The 17,852-nt window shown below is 40.8% G+C and overlaps 1 protein-coding gene across 1 annotated transcript in view; it reads left to right on the top strand.

The window, feature by feature from the left end:
- Nucleotides 1-251: 251 nt before the first annotated feature.
- Pggt1b (protein geranylgeranyltransferase type I subunit beta) overlaps nt 252-17,852 on the top strand; it is a 33,802-nt gene continuing 16,201 nt past the window's right edge. The window contains 6 exon segments of the mRNA XM_050149258.1: nt 252-427; nt 4,300-4,418; nt 7,675-7,742; nt 10,972-11,123; nt 12,587-12,719; nt 17,590-17,635. Coding sequence (XP_050005215.1) covers nt 291-427; nt 4,300-4,418; nt 7,675-7,742; nt 10,972-11,123; nt 12,587-12,719; nt 17,590-17,635 — 655 coding nt within the window. The 5' untranslated portion in view covers nt 252-290.

The following is a 17,852-nucleotide window of genomic DNA, read 5'->3' on the forward strand; positions in this document are numbered from 1 at the left end:
CACACACACACACACACACACACACACACACACACACACACACACACACACACACACAGTCTTACGAAGGTATTTACGAAGTGATTTTACGAGACGAGTTTCTAAAACTTTGAGACTGAGTAGGAAAGACTGCCCAACCTAGGGAGAAGAGCTTTTCGGTAGTGGACAGGATGCGGCTATCGCCATCGCCTCGGTCCCCGGCAGCCTCCTGGAGGGAAGCCGGCTAGTGTTGACGTGGTGCCTCCCACCAACTGCTTCCGGGTCGCGGTGAGTGTCGCTTCCAGAGCAGCATGGCGGCCACGGAGGATGAGAGGCTGGCGAGCGGAGAGGGAGAGCGGCTGGATTTCCTGCGGGACCGGCACGTGCGGTTCTTCCAGCGCTGCCTCCAAGTCTTGCCAGAGCGCTATTCTTCCCTGGAGACCAGCAGGTAACTCGAGGCTGCCGCGGCGGGGCTGGCGATGGCGGCCCTCCGGATGCGCGCTGCGGACCGGCCACACAGCCGGGACCCGCGGGGCTGCCCTGCTGCCGGGGCGGCCCTAACCCTGCTGCTGGTCTTGTCCTTTCTGCTCTGGAGCCCGGGGTCCCTGCCACTCTGCACTTCCTAGGCCCCCTTCTGCCATCGCCGGGCTTCTGCCATCGCCGCTGGCTGCCCGCACTTACTCTCTGCGCCCTGGGAGATGAGTGGAGGAGCTCCAAGCTCAGGACTTTTGGAATCTCTTGGTTCCGCCTCTTTTCACTTCCCAACCATTTTCTGTGAGCTTCCTTTCCCACTTCCTTAACATCCTGTGAGTCACTTTTGTTTCTTGACGTTTTCAAAAGCAGAGTACAGAGCGTTTGCCCATCATCGTTCCTGTCCTGCCCTTCCCCCCTCAATTCTCAATTGACAGGCAGGGCAAACCTCTACTGAGATGTGTTTAGAGTACTATCTCAAGGGATAGGCATGTGGCTCAGTGGTAGAGCAACTTTCTAGCATGCTGCAGTCCATGGGCTAATCCCAGCATTAAAAAAAAGTCCAAAACTTGTTCCCTAACCCGTGGGTAAGTCAACAGAGACCCTAGACGGGGGAGTGAGCATGGAAGGGGACAAGAGACAAGGCAGAATTCTGTCAAGTCTCGTTTATTCAAGGGAATAAGCAAGCTAAATATAGGGCAAGAGAAAGGAGAAAGTTCTTGTGTAAGTGGGTAACAAACTAGGCAACTTACTAGGCAACCTAACCATGGTCTAATGGTCATGTGGAAAGTCCCTAACTGCAACATGCAGAAGTCAAAGCACAGGAATAATGGAGCAGTGACTCCTTGCAGAGTTAGTATTTGACATATCAGAACAGCAGGAGAAGCCAAGCGCAACAGGGTGGGCGAAGCTGATCCAGGGAGCTGTAAGTCTCCCACAAACTTGCATCATTGATAAAGTGAAGAGATGTTTGACTTGGCTACCAGTAATGATTTATGACTGCATTGTCAAAATCCCATTGTGTATGATGTGTTACATTAGAGTAGTGCATGCTGGCCCTACACAGTATAATTTCTGCTCATACCCTAACAGCAAAAATTGTCTGAACTCATAATCCATTAAATACTTCTCATATAATCACAGCATTCCACATCGAACATTATGTATTAGAGCATATGTAACGTCTAAGTGTATTTATTGGCTGAGAGATACTGTCTCCACCTCTCTGTCTAGTACATTGCACTTGCACATAATTTTTGAAGATTTATTACTTATGTCTATTTATTTGTGTGTCTATGCTTATGTTTTCAAGTGCCTGTGGAGGCCAGAAGAGGGTATTAGGTCCCCTGGAGGAGAGTCGCAGGTAGTTGTGAGCTGCCCAGTGTGAGTACTGGGAACTGAACTCAGGTTCAGTGCAAGAGCAGCGAGTGTGCTTAACTGCTGAGCCATCTCTCCAGCCCTTCCTATAGAACTTTGAAAATAATTTTTTAGTTTTCTTGAGGTTCATTAATAACCTTTTTAAAAAAGAAAGATGGCAATGTATTGGGGTGTTTTGTGTCCCCCCCATCTTTATTTCATTTTGGTTTTGAGGGTTTTTTTTTTTTTGTGTGTGTGTGGTTCATGTTGATTTTAAGTTGCTCATGTTCTTCTTGCTGACAGATACAAAGCAGCCAAGTTTACTTATTTATTTACAGAAGCAAAGTCTTACTGCGTAGTCCATGATGGCCTCAAGCTCGCAGGCTGCTTCTTCCTCTTGAGTACTGGGATTATAGGTGTGTGCAACCACACTGGCCAAAGTACCCATCTCTTGGGCTCATGTTGGATGGTATATTTAGATTAGACACCTATAATGTACTTGATTTCTGTTTCTTATTCTGTGATCATTAGGGATTGTGTAACAGAGCTCTGGGAACAACCACCCTTCCAATGAAGCTTCTCCAGGGTGGCTAACTTCTGTGCTTGTGCGGAGGCTGGACTGTTACAGGTTTCGACAATTGGACTATATCTTTGCCTGTCTTCAGTCCCTTAATGGCCATTCCATACCCACCCCCATATTTGACCTAATGTCCTCATTACCAATAGATAAAAAACATTGGAAATGTGTTAACAGACTTCCTCCAACCAAAAGGCTAAGAATATCTGAAAATAAATGAGAGACCTATAGAGAGATTTTCCTTAATCTTTAATATCTATATAATATTTCCACCCTATATTGAAAAGGGATTTAATCTATGACTTTCTTTGTTATCTCGATTTAAAAACTTCAAACTCTAACTACATTGGAATACAGAATTTAGGGTAACCTGCCTAAATCTGTATTCCTGGGCCATGATTACTCATACTTGGCTCCAGAATAAACTGTCTTAGCCCCTTTAAGGTGAGAGTCATGGTTTTCAAGTTCACAGAATAAATGATTTTTCCTTTTTAAATAGCACTGGCATCATGAAAATAAGTATATTATTTACTGTTTTACCAAAGAGCTGTGTTTTTACTAACAAAAACAGAATTTTCAAAACCTGTTTTTGGCAGTGATCACGAGAATTTGGTTACAGTGAACAGGTGTGTATTGCACTTTGAGGGAAGCAGAAACAGTCTGACAGTATTTTGGAACTCCTGCTTTGTGTGAGCCAACCAGGCTCCCAGGCTTTGAAACCCTTGCTTTGCACCTTCTAGAATAAACCCTTCTGACCTGGACTTCTGAATGTCTTCAGCAATGAAGACGTCTGTGTAGATCTTCGGTAGGGCTCTGTATAGAGCAAGTGCCTTCTTCTAAATGTTAAACGGGCAGCTCTAGGAAGAAACTAGAGGGCACTGGAGAGATGGATCCAGAGTGAAGAGTGTGTGCTGTGCAGTTTCCAGCATCCACAGTGGTTCACTTAGAGGCTGCCTGCATCCCCACCTTCATGGCGTCTGACAAGTTTGGCCTCCCTCCCCAGGCACCTACACTCCTGTGCACAAACCCACATATATGGGTACACACATACCCCTTGTTTACCACTCTAGCTGGTGGTGGTACCTGGGAGAATGGAGCCAATAAAGGAAGTGGACTAAAGTTTCATGCAATAACCAACTTTATTCAGAGCCTCAAACAATTTATACACTGAAGGTTAAGAGGAGTAAAGTGTCCAGTCACAAGAGAAAGCTTCATGTGATGGGCAAGCAGCAACTGGCAGAACTTGGTTTTCCATACAGGCATATAAACAGATAACAATAGCCAGTTGTAATGGGTAATCTGAACACTCCTTCCACTACTCCTGGGAAGGGCGTGAAAACATAATCCAAGAGCAGTTCTGTGTTTTCAAAGAAACGGAGATCACAGACTCAGTCTTGTTTTCTTGGAGTTTTCTCACAAGCATTCAGGATTTTCCTCACGTGACTCCATTTTGGACCCTTAATTAAACATACCCCCTCCCATAATTAAACATCCTTAATTAAGAAAAAGGAAATCTAACAGTGAGCATGCACACACGGAGAGACATGAACACACAACAAATACATACATGCTATTAGCCTTCAAGTGGCTCATATACAAGCTTCAGTGCATTTCTGTACCCTATAGTTGAGTAGGGGTCATAATTCCAAAAGTCCCTTTCTTAAAAATTAAAACAAGGGTTTGACTAGTCTATTCAGTTACTAAGAATAAATCGTGGGGTTTTTATTTTGCTTTGTTTTCCTACCAGGCAAGGAGGGATGCCATTTAAATTATTTTAAAAAGTAGAAGGAGGGTTTTATTGGTGGTGGTGGTTTTTGTTATTGTTTTCCATTTGGTATTTTGTTTTGGGTTTAAGCCATAAATAGTTCACTGGTTTGATAGTTAAAGGATATTTTACTTTTTTTCCCCCCTTTTAGGTTGACAATTGCGTTCTTTGCCCTCTCAGGCCTGGACATGTTGGATTCCTTAGATGTGGTGAACAAAGATGATATAATAGAATGGATTTATTCCTTGCAGGTTCTTCCCACAGAAGACAGTGAGTGAGTTTTTAGCATTTTATTTTTAGTATAATTAGCTGTTCTTGGTATGACATGCATGAGATTAGCAAATGATAGAATTTATTTGTATTCTTGGAGTACTTTATATGTCTTTATTTTTCTTGTAATTCAGCACCCCTTTCTGTCCAGATATGACACATAACCGGTGTCGTGGGAATTACAAATCTAGCAGCACGCTATGTTGTATATACCTGCACTAGTGACTCGCTGTCTGTATTGATGTTTGTGTATGACCAGTCCTTTAGCATTCGCTCTGTTTTTATTCTCAGCCATTGTTTATCTATCTTCAGAAAATTTCTCTTGTCAACTGCTGTATTTCTTAACACTTAAAGTTTTTTTTTAATTAAATCTCCAGAATTCATAACTTCACGATTGACATGTTTTGAGAGAGAGAAGTACACAGTGAGTCTTCAGTTTATAGAAAATATAAATTTAGTTCAGATGACCTGTAGTCGTGGCGTGTTACTCGACAGGTAAAAAGTTCTTGCTACCAAGCCCAGTGACCTCAGCTTGATCCCTAGGACTCAACATGATAGAAGGAAAGAACCAGTTTTGCCAAATTGTCTTCTGACCTGAACACATGTTGTGGCATGCGTGTGGCCCTGCACACACCTACATATACACACAAATACAAAAATGTGAAATACCACAGTTGTGGTAATTTGTAACTAACTTAGAAAATTAACTAAAAATGCTTTGTCATAGTAACAAATTAGAAACAAAATAGGTGCTCATCAAACAATGCTGCTATGAACACAGTTGAGCACATGTCCTTGTGGCACGATTGAGCATCCTTTAGATATATACCCAAAAGTGGTATTGCTGGGTCTAGAGGAAGGTAGTTTTTTAATTTTCTGAGAAATCACCATACTGATATCCAAAGGGGCTATACCTGTTTCCACTCCCACCAGCAATGCAGGAGTGTTCCCTTTTCCCCACAACCTCTCCAGCATAAGCTGTCATCAGTGCTTTTGATCTTGGTCATTCTTACAGGTGTAAGATGGAATCTCAGAGTTGTTTTGATTTGCATTTCTCTGACGGCTAAGGATATTGAGCATTTTTTAAAATAACCCCTGAACTCCAATTTGTGCTGCCCATATAGTCCTGTGTGTAGGGCCGTCTATAAAAGAAAGTTTTAGAAAGAACACTGTCCTGTCCCTCTCCCAGAAGTTCACAGGAGTTCACAGCTCCTCAGTTAGGGGTGAGAGCTTATGAGCCCCTCCTCTCTCATGCTAGCGCATTACCTGGCTTGATCTTGTGCTGGTCTTGTTCAGGCAACCAGAGCCACTGTGAGTGAGTTTGTGAGTGCAGAGGTCCATTATGCCCAGGAATCCCTGGGTTCCTATCGTGTGTGTGTGTGTGTGTGTGTGTGTGTTTTAGTACTGTTACATGAACAGCAGGTCAGTCAGAAAATGTCTTGAAAAGTGGAAGGGAAAGCTAGAGGGACTCTAATCTTGACAAGAAATTGAGTGCCAGCTGCTCTCTGTAAGAGTTTCGTGTCTAAGAAACTGTAAGCGAGGCCTTAGGAGTCAAGGAGAGCGCCTAGCTAACAGACGGCAGTGACACTGAGTCGTACAGTGACAGGAAAGTCATCTGCCAACAGTGTGACAGGGCTGGGAGGCAGACGGTCTTAGAGCCTCCAGTAAGTAAGGTGCTGTGTGAAGGCTTTGATTGGACTTGTGATCGCCTGACACAGTAAGATGACAATTAAATGTGTGTCTTAAGGTCCTACAGTGTGGTGACAGTGACTCACAGGCTGGAGCTCGCCCTGCGCCTGTCATCCCACACAGCTGCTATTTTCTTATTCTCTCCAGGCTGTTAAGGGTGCACCATTTGCCTGATTATAAACTTCATACATATGCTTTGTGTCCTTTGTTTTCTCGTGCTCCATCTTGTTATTTAGCTTTACTAATAATTACTTTCAAAATTAGCATAATGTGCCCTTTAGTAGACTCAGCATGCTATCTTAAATATTTTAGACGTCTCTGTCACTTGTAAACTTCAAGTGTGCTACACTGGCTACTTGTGTGCATATGATCTTACTCATGAAGGTCCTGAAGTACATTCTGGAATGGATTGTCACTTAGACATAGGGTACGGTTTAGTTACTCTTTAACGAAGCTTAGATGGCTTACTGGCTTTAATCTTACCAAAAATAAGGCACAGTCACTGAATTTTCTGCCACCATTAGTACTGCCAATAGAGAGAAATGATTGGTGGGAAGTTTTCAATTTAGTAGTTTTTCATTTCTGCAAAGATTTATAAGCTACCACTAACTGTTCCAAAGAATCATAGGCCGAGCAAGGTGATTTCCTGTTTGGAAGGAGCAGAATGTGGATGTTAGGATTTGGCCGTCCACCCATCATAAGAGATTAAAAGTTCATCTTTCTTAAACTTTTTAAAACCATCTTGCGTTTTCATTAGCCGGCAGTTCTGATGCTAATACATTCCTGCCTTTTACATCTGTCATACTGGTTTTCTAACAGCCATTAAGCCCGTAATTATGGATGTGTTTTTCAGTTCTCACCTTGTAACTTATGTATATCTGGAAAATAGAAAACTTGATAGAAAAAAGACAGAAAAACAAAATGATAAGTATACTTTGGGTAGAGACCAAATGTGAACTTAAGTATTGTACATAAGAACACAGATTTAAGACTGAAATATGAATAAGCATTTTCTCTAGGGTGATAGAACAGTTTCCACCTTTAGCTTACTCATGTATCAAGAAGCAGTGAGTCACAGCGGATTCTAGAGCCTGTTGTGTGAGCTGTCACCTCCAGCGTGTCACCTAGCCTCTAGGCTTGCTTTCTGATGAGCCGTCAACATTATCTCACACAGAAATGGAGACAGTGGGCCTTAATATGTAAGAGGACTTGCTGTGCAAACCAGAATTCAACCTCTAGCACCCACACAAAAGCCACCTATGGCTTTGCACCCAGCTGTGGAGGTTAGAGGCTAGCTAGCCTAGCGGAAACAATGAGCCTCTGGGTCAGTGAGACCCTGTCTTAAATAGACGGTGAGGAGCAGTGGAAGAAGACTCCTAGTGTCCTCTTCTGGTTTCTGCGTGTGCACACAGCCATGGACACCCTCACCTGCGTGCACCATATGTTCATACAGAGAAAGTGGAGCTTTGGTACTGAAATACTGTTACTGAATAATTGATTGTGTGGTTAAACTGCTTTTTACTCTATACAGAAACAGTTTTAAATAAGCACATACTTTGTTTTCTAGGATCAAATCTAAATCGCTGTGGTTTCCGAGGCTCTTCATACCTGGGTATTCCATTCAACCCATCAAAGGTTAGTTCTCTATGGGTTGGAATGGGAGGGGAGGAGGGGAAGGGACATAAAGAGAGTTTAGTGAGAAAGCAGATGAAGACGTTTAGAAAGAACAAGCTTCTAGGCTCAATATGTTAAATATAAACAAAAATGTCTTTAAGTGAAGCCTCTAGCCCCCTTTGTAGAGGTGTGGTTTTTTCTGATACAAATATATGCAGAAATTTATGTTATTACCGAAAATTATCTTTTGATGCGTGTGTAGAACATATTAGTGAATTCCTGGAGAAACTGGAACTGCGGTGCTCAGGTGTTTTCTGTGAAGCCAGTGACCTTCCCTGTGTTGCAGGACTTAAAGCTGGGCTGTTCTTTCTCAGGAGAGTGAGAGCTGTTCTCCAGGAAGTGACCAGGGACCCAGCTAATGACTTTTATAGCAGGAAGCTAAGCTTCCCAAGCATTTTGGGCAGAGGCTTTTGAACCAGCCCATGTCAGTTACAAAGAAGGGCTAATGAAGCGGAGAAGAACTTCTTCAAAGTAGCAATAGGCCCAAAGCAAGGACTGGGCGTTTTACTTGTGCCCAAAATTACCAAGGTTTTTTTTTTTTTTTTTTTTTTTAATGTGAAAAGTGGAGAAATTTTTTTCCCTTCCCTTTCTTTTGCCATGATGTATGGTATAGAACTCAGGACCTCAAGTATATCAGGCTCTACCAACTGATCCATATCCCTACTCCTTTTCACCTTTTTCCAAAAGCAGGTCTCACAAGCTAGGTACCTGGAAGCTCATACCTGTGATTCCCCAGCACCTGAGAACCTGAGACAGGAGGCCATATAATGAGTTTGAGGCTAACCTGGATTCTATACTCAGTTCTATGCCAGCCTGGGCTGCAAAGTAAAAAACATGCCTAAGAAATGAAGAACAAACAAAAGGAGGCTTTTCCTCGATGGGTTCATCTGCTTATAGGAGGGTTGTCAGTCAGTATGGGATTACTTTTGAGAATTTCAGGGATCATGTACAGTTGCATGTGGGATGAAAAACTCCCAGCTATTCATATGTTGATTCAAGATTTTGGAATAAGTAGCAGTGATTGTAGCGATGACAATCACTACTAATTGAGACTGCTTCAGCTTATTCCTCTCACTTATACTGTAGACAAGCTTCTCTGAATTAGGGTCAGGTAACATCAGCAAGATCTCTCCAATTGAGTGCCTTGGTAGCAGGGGTATGATAACAAAAGATTTATAAAATATATTTTTTCTTTTTATACATATATTTTCCAATTTAAGCCAACCTTGAATAAAGGAAGGCTCTCTAGTTAGTCATAATGAAAAGAATTATCATCTTCATGTAGGCAGTGATATTTATTGTGTAGTACAAGTCCATGAGCAGATAGATGTAAGCTCTACTCATTGGTGTAACAGTGATTTAATTACATCTTTACAAGATAAATCTCTACCTCCAGGGCATTTCTTATCATATTTTTAAAATTTATTTTGAGATGGAATCTTGCAGTTTTGCCCAAGTTGACCCTAAAATCCTGGGCTTAAGCCTCCCAAGTAGCTGGCCCTGTGGGTGTGCACCATTGCACCTGACCTCTGCACGGTCTAGAAATAATCTCCCCTAATGAAATGCTTGTTGTTGGCTCACAAGTTCTTGTGAAACCTAGTTTTGGCCCTCAGTGTACCTGGCCTGTCCCCTCCGAGGGGCCAGGTCTCACTGTGGATGGCTTTTCTCTGAATCTCCGTGGTAGCAGGAGTTAGAGACTCAGATGTAATCACATAGGCGTACGAAAGCTGTCATAGTGCATGGAAGCGTAGGGTCTATGAGACACACAGACCTGAGGAAACATATATAAATCAAACAGCTTTATCACTTTTTTTTCTTTCAGAAACTGTTGAATTACCTGTGCACCTTTGACATCCTAATATATGTAGAATTTGACAGGCCATAGACTCTCATGGATCCCCCAACTTACCCTTTCCACTTATTTTGCATCATAAATCCTATACTCTGTTAAATTATATATTGCCTTAATGTCCCAGGGTTTTCCTTTTCTGCTTCATTTTTATTTTCTTGTCCCTGTCTGTACCATCCCAGGCCTCTGCTGTGCGGGAAGGAGGCCCTGTTTAAATCTCTGTAGCACCGTATCTCCTTCCTGACCACTCGGCTGAGCGACTCTGATTGTCGTTGTGTGCTCAGATAGCTCTTCATCTCTTAAAGGTCAAGGTTTACCTTTAATTCATGTTTGGGTTCCCTACTATTCTTTTAAAATAGCAGGTGTTTGGTTTAAATACTGAAAAATGAGATCTGCTGTGGGTATTCAGAGAAGCCCATTATAAATGTGAGTGAAATAGAATCGTTAGAGAATTGGAGCTTGAGCTCTGAGGAGGCCTTCAAAGGTGTTACAAGAAAAGCTGGTTTGGTGTTAGTGAGACTGCATGAAGGAGTTGTATGTGAGGCAGCTCCGTGGGAGGCTTCAGAGTTAAAAGGTATTGAGTGTCATTTGATCTGTGAAGCAGCACAGGTCATTGTGCAAGAAAATTGTGGGATCAAGTTGCTAACCCTTTCATTACACATAGAAACCTTTGGCCAGATTCCTTAAACTTAAATGTGGTTTATTTCTGGGATTGTGTGACCTTGTTTCATATTATACAGTCGAAGTCTTTACATTTCCTTATATTTTACATTCTGAATACAAATGTTTATTTGAGGTTGAAATAATTAAACTTGATAACAATAGACAGATAAGGTTATATGGTGAATATTACTGTGGTATTTAATTTAGGTTTGTACTATATAACTTTTGTATTTTTCTTTTCTTTTCTTTTTTTTTTTTTTTGAAAGTTCTGGGATTAAACCCACAGCCTCAATACACACTTCATCACAGAGTGGTATTCCCAGGCCAAATTTTACTTCTTCTCATACATATTTTGGTTTAAAATATTGAATGAGTTTCTAACCTTATAAGACATAATTTTTATAAATGGTAGTCTTGAACTAAGAAAGTTTCAAATATGTGGTTTATTCAAATGTCCTAACTGCTTTCATAAAGTTGGATAATCATAAGATGTTGAAAATTATGTAGCATGTAAGAAGACATATTAAGATGTGTAAAAACTGAGGCTTTATTCCTTAGATAGATATCTGTACACGTTGGTGTTAAGAAGTAACACCATGCCAAACCTCATTTGTGAAATAAAATTTAAAATTTCTGTTAACATATTAATATATTAATTAACACTAATTTTGAATTTAGAGCCCTGGAACAGCTCATCCTTATGACAGTGGACATATAGCAATGACCTACACTGGCCTTTCATGTCTAATTATTCTTGGAGATGACTTAAGCCGAGTAGATAAAGAAGCTTGTTTAGCAGGCTTGAGAGCACTTCAGCTTGAAGATGGGAGGTATGAACTAGATTTAATTCTGTAGTAGACTTTTAGAGGTAATATTCCCCTTTTTCGTTTTTTTTTTTTTTTTTTTTTTTTCGAGGCAGGGTTTCTCTGTAGCTTTGGAGCCTGTCCTGGAACTTGTTTTTTTAAAAATAAATGTTTATTTATTTATTATGTGTACAATATTCTTTTTGTGTGTACGCCTGCAGGCCAGAAGAGGGCACCAGCCCCCATTACAGATGGTTGTGAGCCACCATGTGGTTGCTGGGAATTGAACTCAGGACCTTTGGAAGAGCAGGCAGTGCTATTAACCTCTGAGCCAGTTCTCCAGCCCCTGGAACTAGCTCTTGTAGAGCAGGCTGGCCTAGAACTCACAGAGATTCACCTGTCTCTGCCTCTGCCTCTGCCTCTGCTGGGATTAAAGGCATATACCACTGCTCAGTTTAGAGGATAATGTTCTCTTAATAGCACCATCCAGGACTAGAAATATAGCTCAAGGGTTACTGCATAGTTAGTGTGTGGAGGCCCTGGATCAGACCTCCAGTCACAATGGAAAAGAGCCATGTAACATTTGTATATAGAGTTAAGTGCTTAATGGAAAAAGTTTCTCATTTTATATGAACAAAAACAAAGCTTACTTTCTAGTAGAACTCTTTTCTTTTTTTAATTTACCTTCTGGATGAGACAAATATTTTGAAATAAGCTATTTAGTTGAGTATCCTTGAAAGTAGTGATGGTAGAGAAATGAGTGCACTTTAAATATTATGTTCAAAGTGAGGTGGCTTGATCTCCAGCTTACTGAGGGACATATTCAAGCGATAGAGAAGTTAACACTCAGAGATACTGGAAGGTTTAAGTCACAAACTGGTGTACATTGTTAATGTAATGAAGCAGTAGCCTTCATCTTCTATCAAAAGACTTTGCGATCAGTCTGCTGCTGTGTTATGTCTCTGCCCTGTACACTGTGATTCTTACTTTCTTGTCTCTGTTGTCAGAACAATGCTCTTGATGAAGAAAAAGTTACTGTAGACATAGTAAATGGACATTTGGAATCCAGTGTTGTCCCGGATTACTTCCATAAAGAGGAAAGGAACACAGAATATTACCTCGTTGAAACTAAGTGTATAATGAATCACAAGATAATAGATCAATTACTAGTTATCTCTATGTACATTTAGGAGAAATTTCACATAATAAAACAGGGGTCTAGTAGTTTCTTACTACAAAATAATATGTGTGAGGTTTTACCTGCTACTTTTTCTGCAGCTCTTATTGAGAGTAAACAGCATAGTCTGAATAGTGGTATCTGGCAGTGACATTATGGTGAACATAAATGATTTAGGGTCATTTTATACCTAAATATGTAGAATTTGATGGGAGTAAAGTCAGCAAGAGGGGTTTCTGTGAGTAAGGACACAGGGCATCTGTTCCTGCTTGAGGTAAATGGTCTTGATGCAGTTTCATGTCCTTGTTTGCAGTTTTTGTGCTGTCCCTGAAGGCAGTGAGAATGACATGAGGTTTGTGTACTGAGCTTCCTGTATCTGCTACATGCTCAACAACTGGTCAGGCATGGATATGAAGAAAGCGATCAGCTACATTAGAAGGAGTATGGTGAGTTATATTCATACAACTGGACTGGTTCAGGTTATTGCTGGTATAATGTATGCATTTCTTTATCAAGAATTAAAAATAACAGTCGTAAGATTAGTTTTTTGGTGGATTGTTTCTCAGAACACCATATGGAAATAATCTCAACATGCATATTGAATTCTTGACCATTAAAATTTGTGCTTACAAGCCGGGCGGTGGTGGCGCACGCCTTTAATCCCAGCACTCGGGAGGCAGAGGCAGGCAGATCTCTGTGAGTTCGAGGCCAGCCTGGTCTACAAGAGCTAGTTCCAGGACAGGAACCAAAAAGCTACGAAGAAACCCTGTCTCGAAAAAAATAAAAAAAAAAATTGTCCTTACATGTGTTTTCTAATCTAATTTTAAAGACAATAGCTGGAAATGCTCCTCTCACATAATGTAATTTATTCTAGCAGTGGTAAGGAGAGCTTAGCTGCAGCCAGTATCGCTCTTTGCTCCAGAGGCAGCAGAGTTGCTCTCCAGGCTTATCACTTCCCAGCCATGAGCCTTGCAATTTACAGATGAGAGAGATTTCTTAAGCCTATTAAGGCTAATTAATTCAACCTCTAGCTGATCTGTTACAATCCCACAATGGAATGTCTGAGCTCTTAGAGGAGTGGAATTGATTTAAGTATACGTCATGCAACCATGCAGTTCTTGAAGGAGCCCTGGTTCTTATTGAAGGACATTATTGAGAAACAAGGATATGGGTTCTTATTAGCATTAGATAGCATTGCTTCTAGGCCTTTCTCATCAAGCACAGGTAGGAAAGTTGTATATGCATAGATACATAGACACTTTTACATACACATGCAAATATAGTTATACTAAGAACTATGAGTTTGTACAGATAAGCCCAACTTTCAGTTTACTATACAGGATCTATTTATTTTTCCTCTTTGATAAGTTATTTATTCCATCTACAGTTAGATATATTCATTTCTGTTTGAATTCCTCTAGTAGGTATTCATTAGACTCCAAAAAGTTGTTAATCTTTATTTATTTGCATATGGTATTATTTACTTAATATGTGTAGCTTAACCTGTTTCTGAATGTCAGAACTACTAAAGACAAAATGGAGAGAAGTGTAACTTCTTATCCTCCTTTATCTACCACTCTTTCTTAACCCCCATGTCTACCATCTTGCTCCTGTTAACTCTATAGATAACATTCTTATTATTTTCTCACTTATCTTTCCTGTATTTCTGTTTGATAAGAAGATCCATATGCCTTTTATTTTTCCTTATTAAAACGATAACCCACTTCTGGTACCCTAATCCATATTAGACAAGTATATCAGATGACAGTATATTACATAGGCTGGGTTCTGGCTGTCCAACACTGGCTGTCTCTTGATGGGGAGGCCATGAATCTGGTAGTTGTTCAGTGCCTTAAGGCTTTGGAATCCCAGAGAAGTAGATTTTAATAACAGCGAAGTAATGCCTTAACAACAGGATAAACTTGCCAGTGAGAGTGAGGGCAAGCAGGCAGAAAGCAAAAGCGTCTTTCTTTCGTGTCTTTTTATGTGGGCTGGCACCAGAGGTGTGGACCAGATTTAGGGTTGGTCTTCTGACCCCAAATGATTTAGGATGGGTCTTCTCACCTCGAATAATCCAATCAAGAAAAACCCCTCACAGGCGTGCTGAGTTGTGTGAGTTTTATTTATTTGTTGATTAGTCAAATTGATAACCAAGATTAGCCATCACAAGTCCATCCCTTCTCAATTTAATACATACTCATATCTATTTATGAAAACCATAACCAGATCATAATTATGTCTAACATGATATAACTATTCCACTAGATGGAAACACATCATTTGTTTGACTAGGTCATAACTTGAATGAAATACCTGGGAAATCAGAGTTTTCCTCATTCTTTTTCTTACAGTTTTACATTACTTAAATGTGTGAATATAGCAGTCTCTTCCAAAATTCTTTATCTACAACCATTCTGTGTAGAGAGTATCTATTTTTCCACTTACAAATAGTGCTGTCATTGATAACCTTCTGCATATCTTTTATATATCACAGATATGCCTTTATGTAAATTGTTGGTCAAAAATTAAGTGCATATGCAATTTCAGGAGCTATATTGTTTTCTATCCCCCAAGAGATGGACCAGATGGGTCAGCCTGTTGAGTAGTACTGTGGTTACTGCACAGCTTGCTGCCCTTAAAATGTACTCAGTAAGCCTGTTTTTTTCTTTAGGAAAAAAGAAACAAACTTAAAAAGATAGCTGGGTGGTGGTGGTGCATGCCTTTAACCCCAACACTTGGGAGACAGAGGCAAGCAGATCTCAGTGAGTTCAAGGCTAGCCTGGTATACACATCTAGTTCTACGACAGCCAGGACTGTTACACAGAGAAACTCTGTGGGGGATGAGCCAAATTGTATTCTAACCCCCATAGGAGAGTGGCTTTTTCCACATAGCCTTGCCAGTAAAATGTTATACTTCTTTAAAAATCCATCCTGTCCCCTCTCCTCTTCTCCTCTCCCCTTCCCTCTCCTCCCCTCCGCTTCTTTTCTTTGTCTTTATCTTGTCATATTCTACCTACCCACATCCAGCGTTAGAAACTAGATCTTTGTGCACCAGTGAACTGTGTCACCAGCCCTGTTCTGCTTTTTGGCGTTCTCTGTTTTAATTTTATTTGTGTTCTTTGCTTGTCTTTCATTACAACCACTTTCTCTCTGACATTTTTACTTCTTTTGATGGTGATCAAAGTAGTGTAAGATCAAGCCCAGGGCCAGATACATGCTAAGCAAATACTCTATCTACCACTGAAGCTCCATCTCTCTTCTCCACTGTTACCTCCATATATCAGTTTTATATATTCTTAATTGTTTTCTGCCTTTATTTGATTTAGATTTATTTGTAATCTTATGTGTGTCAGGGTGGGGAGCAGGTTATGAGCATAGAAGCACAACGTAGAAGTCAAAGGAGTTGGATCCCCCTGGAGCTGGATTTACAGAAGGTTGAGCCTCCTCAGCGTGGGTGCTAGGGACTGAACTTGGGTCTTGTCTCCAAGAGCAGTCTATGCTCTTAACCACTGAGCCATCTTTCCAGCCTCTCTGTTTCCCTCTTTATGTTTTCATTTTAAAAATTGCTTTTTAGGAGTCGTATGATTTAGCCCCTTTTTTTGTTTTGTTTTGTTGAGGGTTGTGTTTGTATGTCTTTTTGAGACAGAGTACTCTATAACCCTGACTGTCCTAGAACTTACTGTTTATCCCAGGCTAACTTCAAACTCAAAGAGTTCTGCCTGCCTCTCCCACCTCAGTTCTGAGGTTAAAGGGCTGCACCCACCACAACTGGCTAATCTCTAGACACCTGGCTAATCTCTGTGTTACTTTTCTTTTTCTTCAAACCATTTAACACATTATTTTTTCCAACTCTTAGTCCATTTCTTGTGTGTGTGATGTATGTACTTATTAGTTTTGTTGTGTGTATGTGTGGAGGCTGAGGTAGATATTGGATGTTCTTCCTTGGTAGCTCTCTACCTTCATCTTTTGATATAGTCTGTCACTAAACCTGAAGTTCATTGGTTAGGCTGGGCACTAGCCAGAGGATCCCCTGTCTTGGCATTACCTACTCCAGTGTTGGGGTTACAGGCATCTGCCACTAAGCCTGGCTTTTATGTAGGTTCAGGATCTGGCACACAGGTATTTTGCAGACTGAACCATTTCCTCAGCTCTCTGTTTTTAATGTTGAAAATCATTTTCCTATTCCTACTGTTTGTTTGAGGGTGTGCAGTTGAGTTTTGGGTGCTGGGTTAAATTTTCTAATTTCCCTCTGTCTTTGTGGCTGTTTCTTGTCGGTGCAGGCTGGTTTTCATATACTGAGAAGTAGTGTTTTCATTCCATTTATTCTGTTTTCATGTAACAGTAATTAGATAGATTTAGTGTAATAGAATTTTTTTCTCTTAAAAGTATATAGAACTCAGTGTTGCCCATTTTTCTTTTTTTTTAATATTTATTTTATGTGTGTGTGTGTGTGTGTGTGTGTGTGTGTGTGTGTGTGTATACCATGTGTGCAGGAACCCACAGAGGTCAGAAGAACCAGCAGATCCCCCAGAACTGGAGTTACAGATGGTTGTGAACCACTACATGGGTGCTAGGAACCGAACCTAGGTCTTCTCCAAGAGCAGTGAGTGCTGTGAATCACAGAGCTCTCTCTCCAGCCCCAGACTGTGCCTTTTCTCCTTGCAACAAAGCATGATTTCTTTGAGTGATTTGATGGTGGGGAAATGTGGTTCGTTCTGTGATTCTCCTGGCAGAAAGGAAATCTTCCCTTTGTTTCCCAGGCCTCTAAATTCTTGAGTTATTCTTTATTACCTGATGCTGAAATGAGCCATTTGAGCACCACCAACTTGACTTGCACACTCTTTCTGACTGCTCGTATAGCCATCTTTATCCTGGCACTGACACCCACAGAGATAATAAAGAGCCTTGCTAACTGAAGGGAGGCAGGAACTTCTTATTAACAAAGTTTGAAGAAGATGGCATAATTGATTGTGATCATGATGCACAATATCTATAAATGACTGAAGTTGAGTAGGCATGAAGTCCTTGTGTTTTTATTCGCTGTTGGCTCACATGGAAGAGTGTGAGGGTTAGGATCAGGAATTGTTATTGACAGAAGCCGAATGTGCATTGGGGCCCTGCACACTTCTCAGGTGTGCCTCTGTGAAAGCACTTGAGGGTTCGGCCTGCTAAGCAAGAGAAGAATGGAGACTGCAAAATGCCCACTTATTTTAGAAGATATAAGAGAGACCAAAATAGTTAGCTTATTGGGAACTTAGTATCTACTATTATCATGATTATTTCTCCACTAAACTACATGGTGGTTTTCTTTTTCAGTCTTATGACAATGGGCTGGCACAGGGAGCGGGACTTGAATCTCATGGTAAGACTTCTTTTGTTTTTTTGTTGTTTTTTTTTTTTTTTGTTTGTTTGTTTGGTTTTTTTTTTTTTTTTTTTTTTTTNTTTCTCTGTAACTTGTCCTGGAACTAACTCTTGTAGACCAGGCTGGCTTCGAACTCACAGAGATCCACCTGTCTCTGCCTCCCGGGTACTGGGATTAAAGGCATGCACCACTATTTCCCAGCTCATAGTAAGACCTT

Source organism: Alexandromys fortis, unplaced genomic scaffold (genome assembly GCF_014885135.2).
Source record: "Alexandromys fortis isolate MF-2015 unplaced genomic scaffold, M_Fortis_MF-2015_v1.1 scaffold_60, whole genome shotgun sequence".
Taxonomy (NCBI): domain Eukaryota; kingdom Metazoa; phylum Chordata; class Mammalia; order Rodentia; family Cricetidae; genus Alexandromys; species Alexandromys fortis.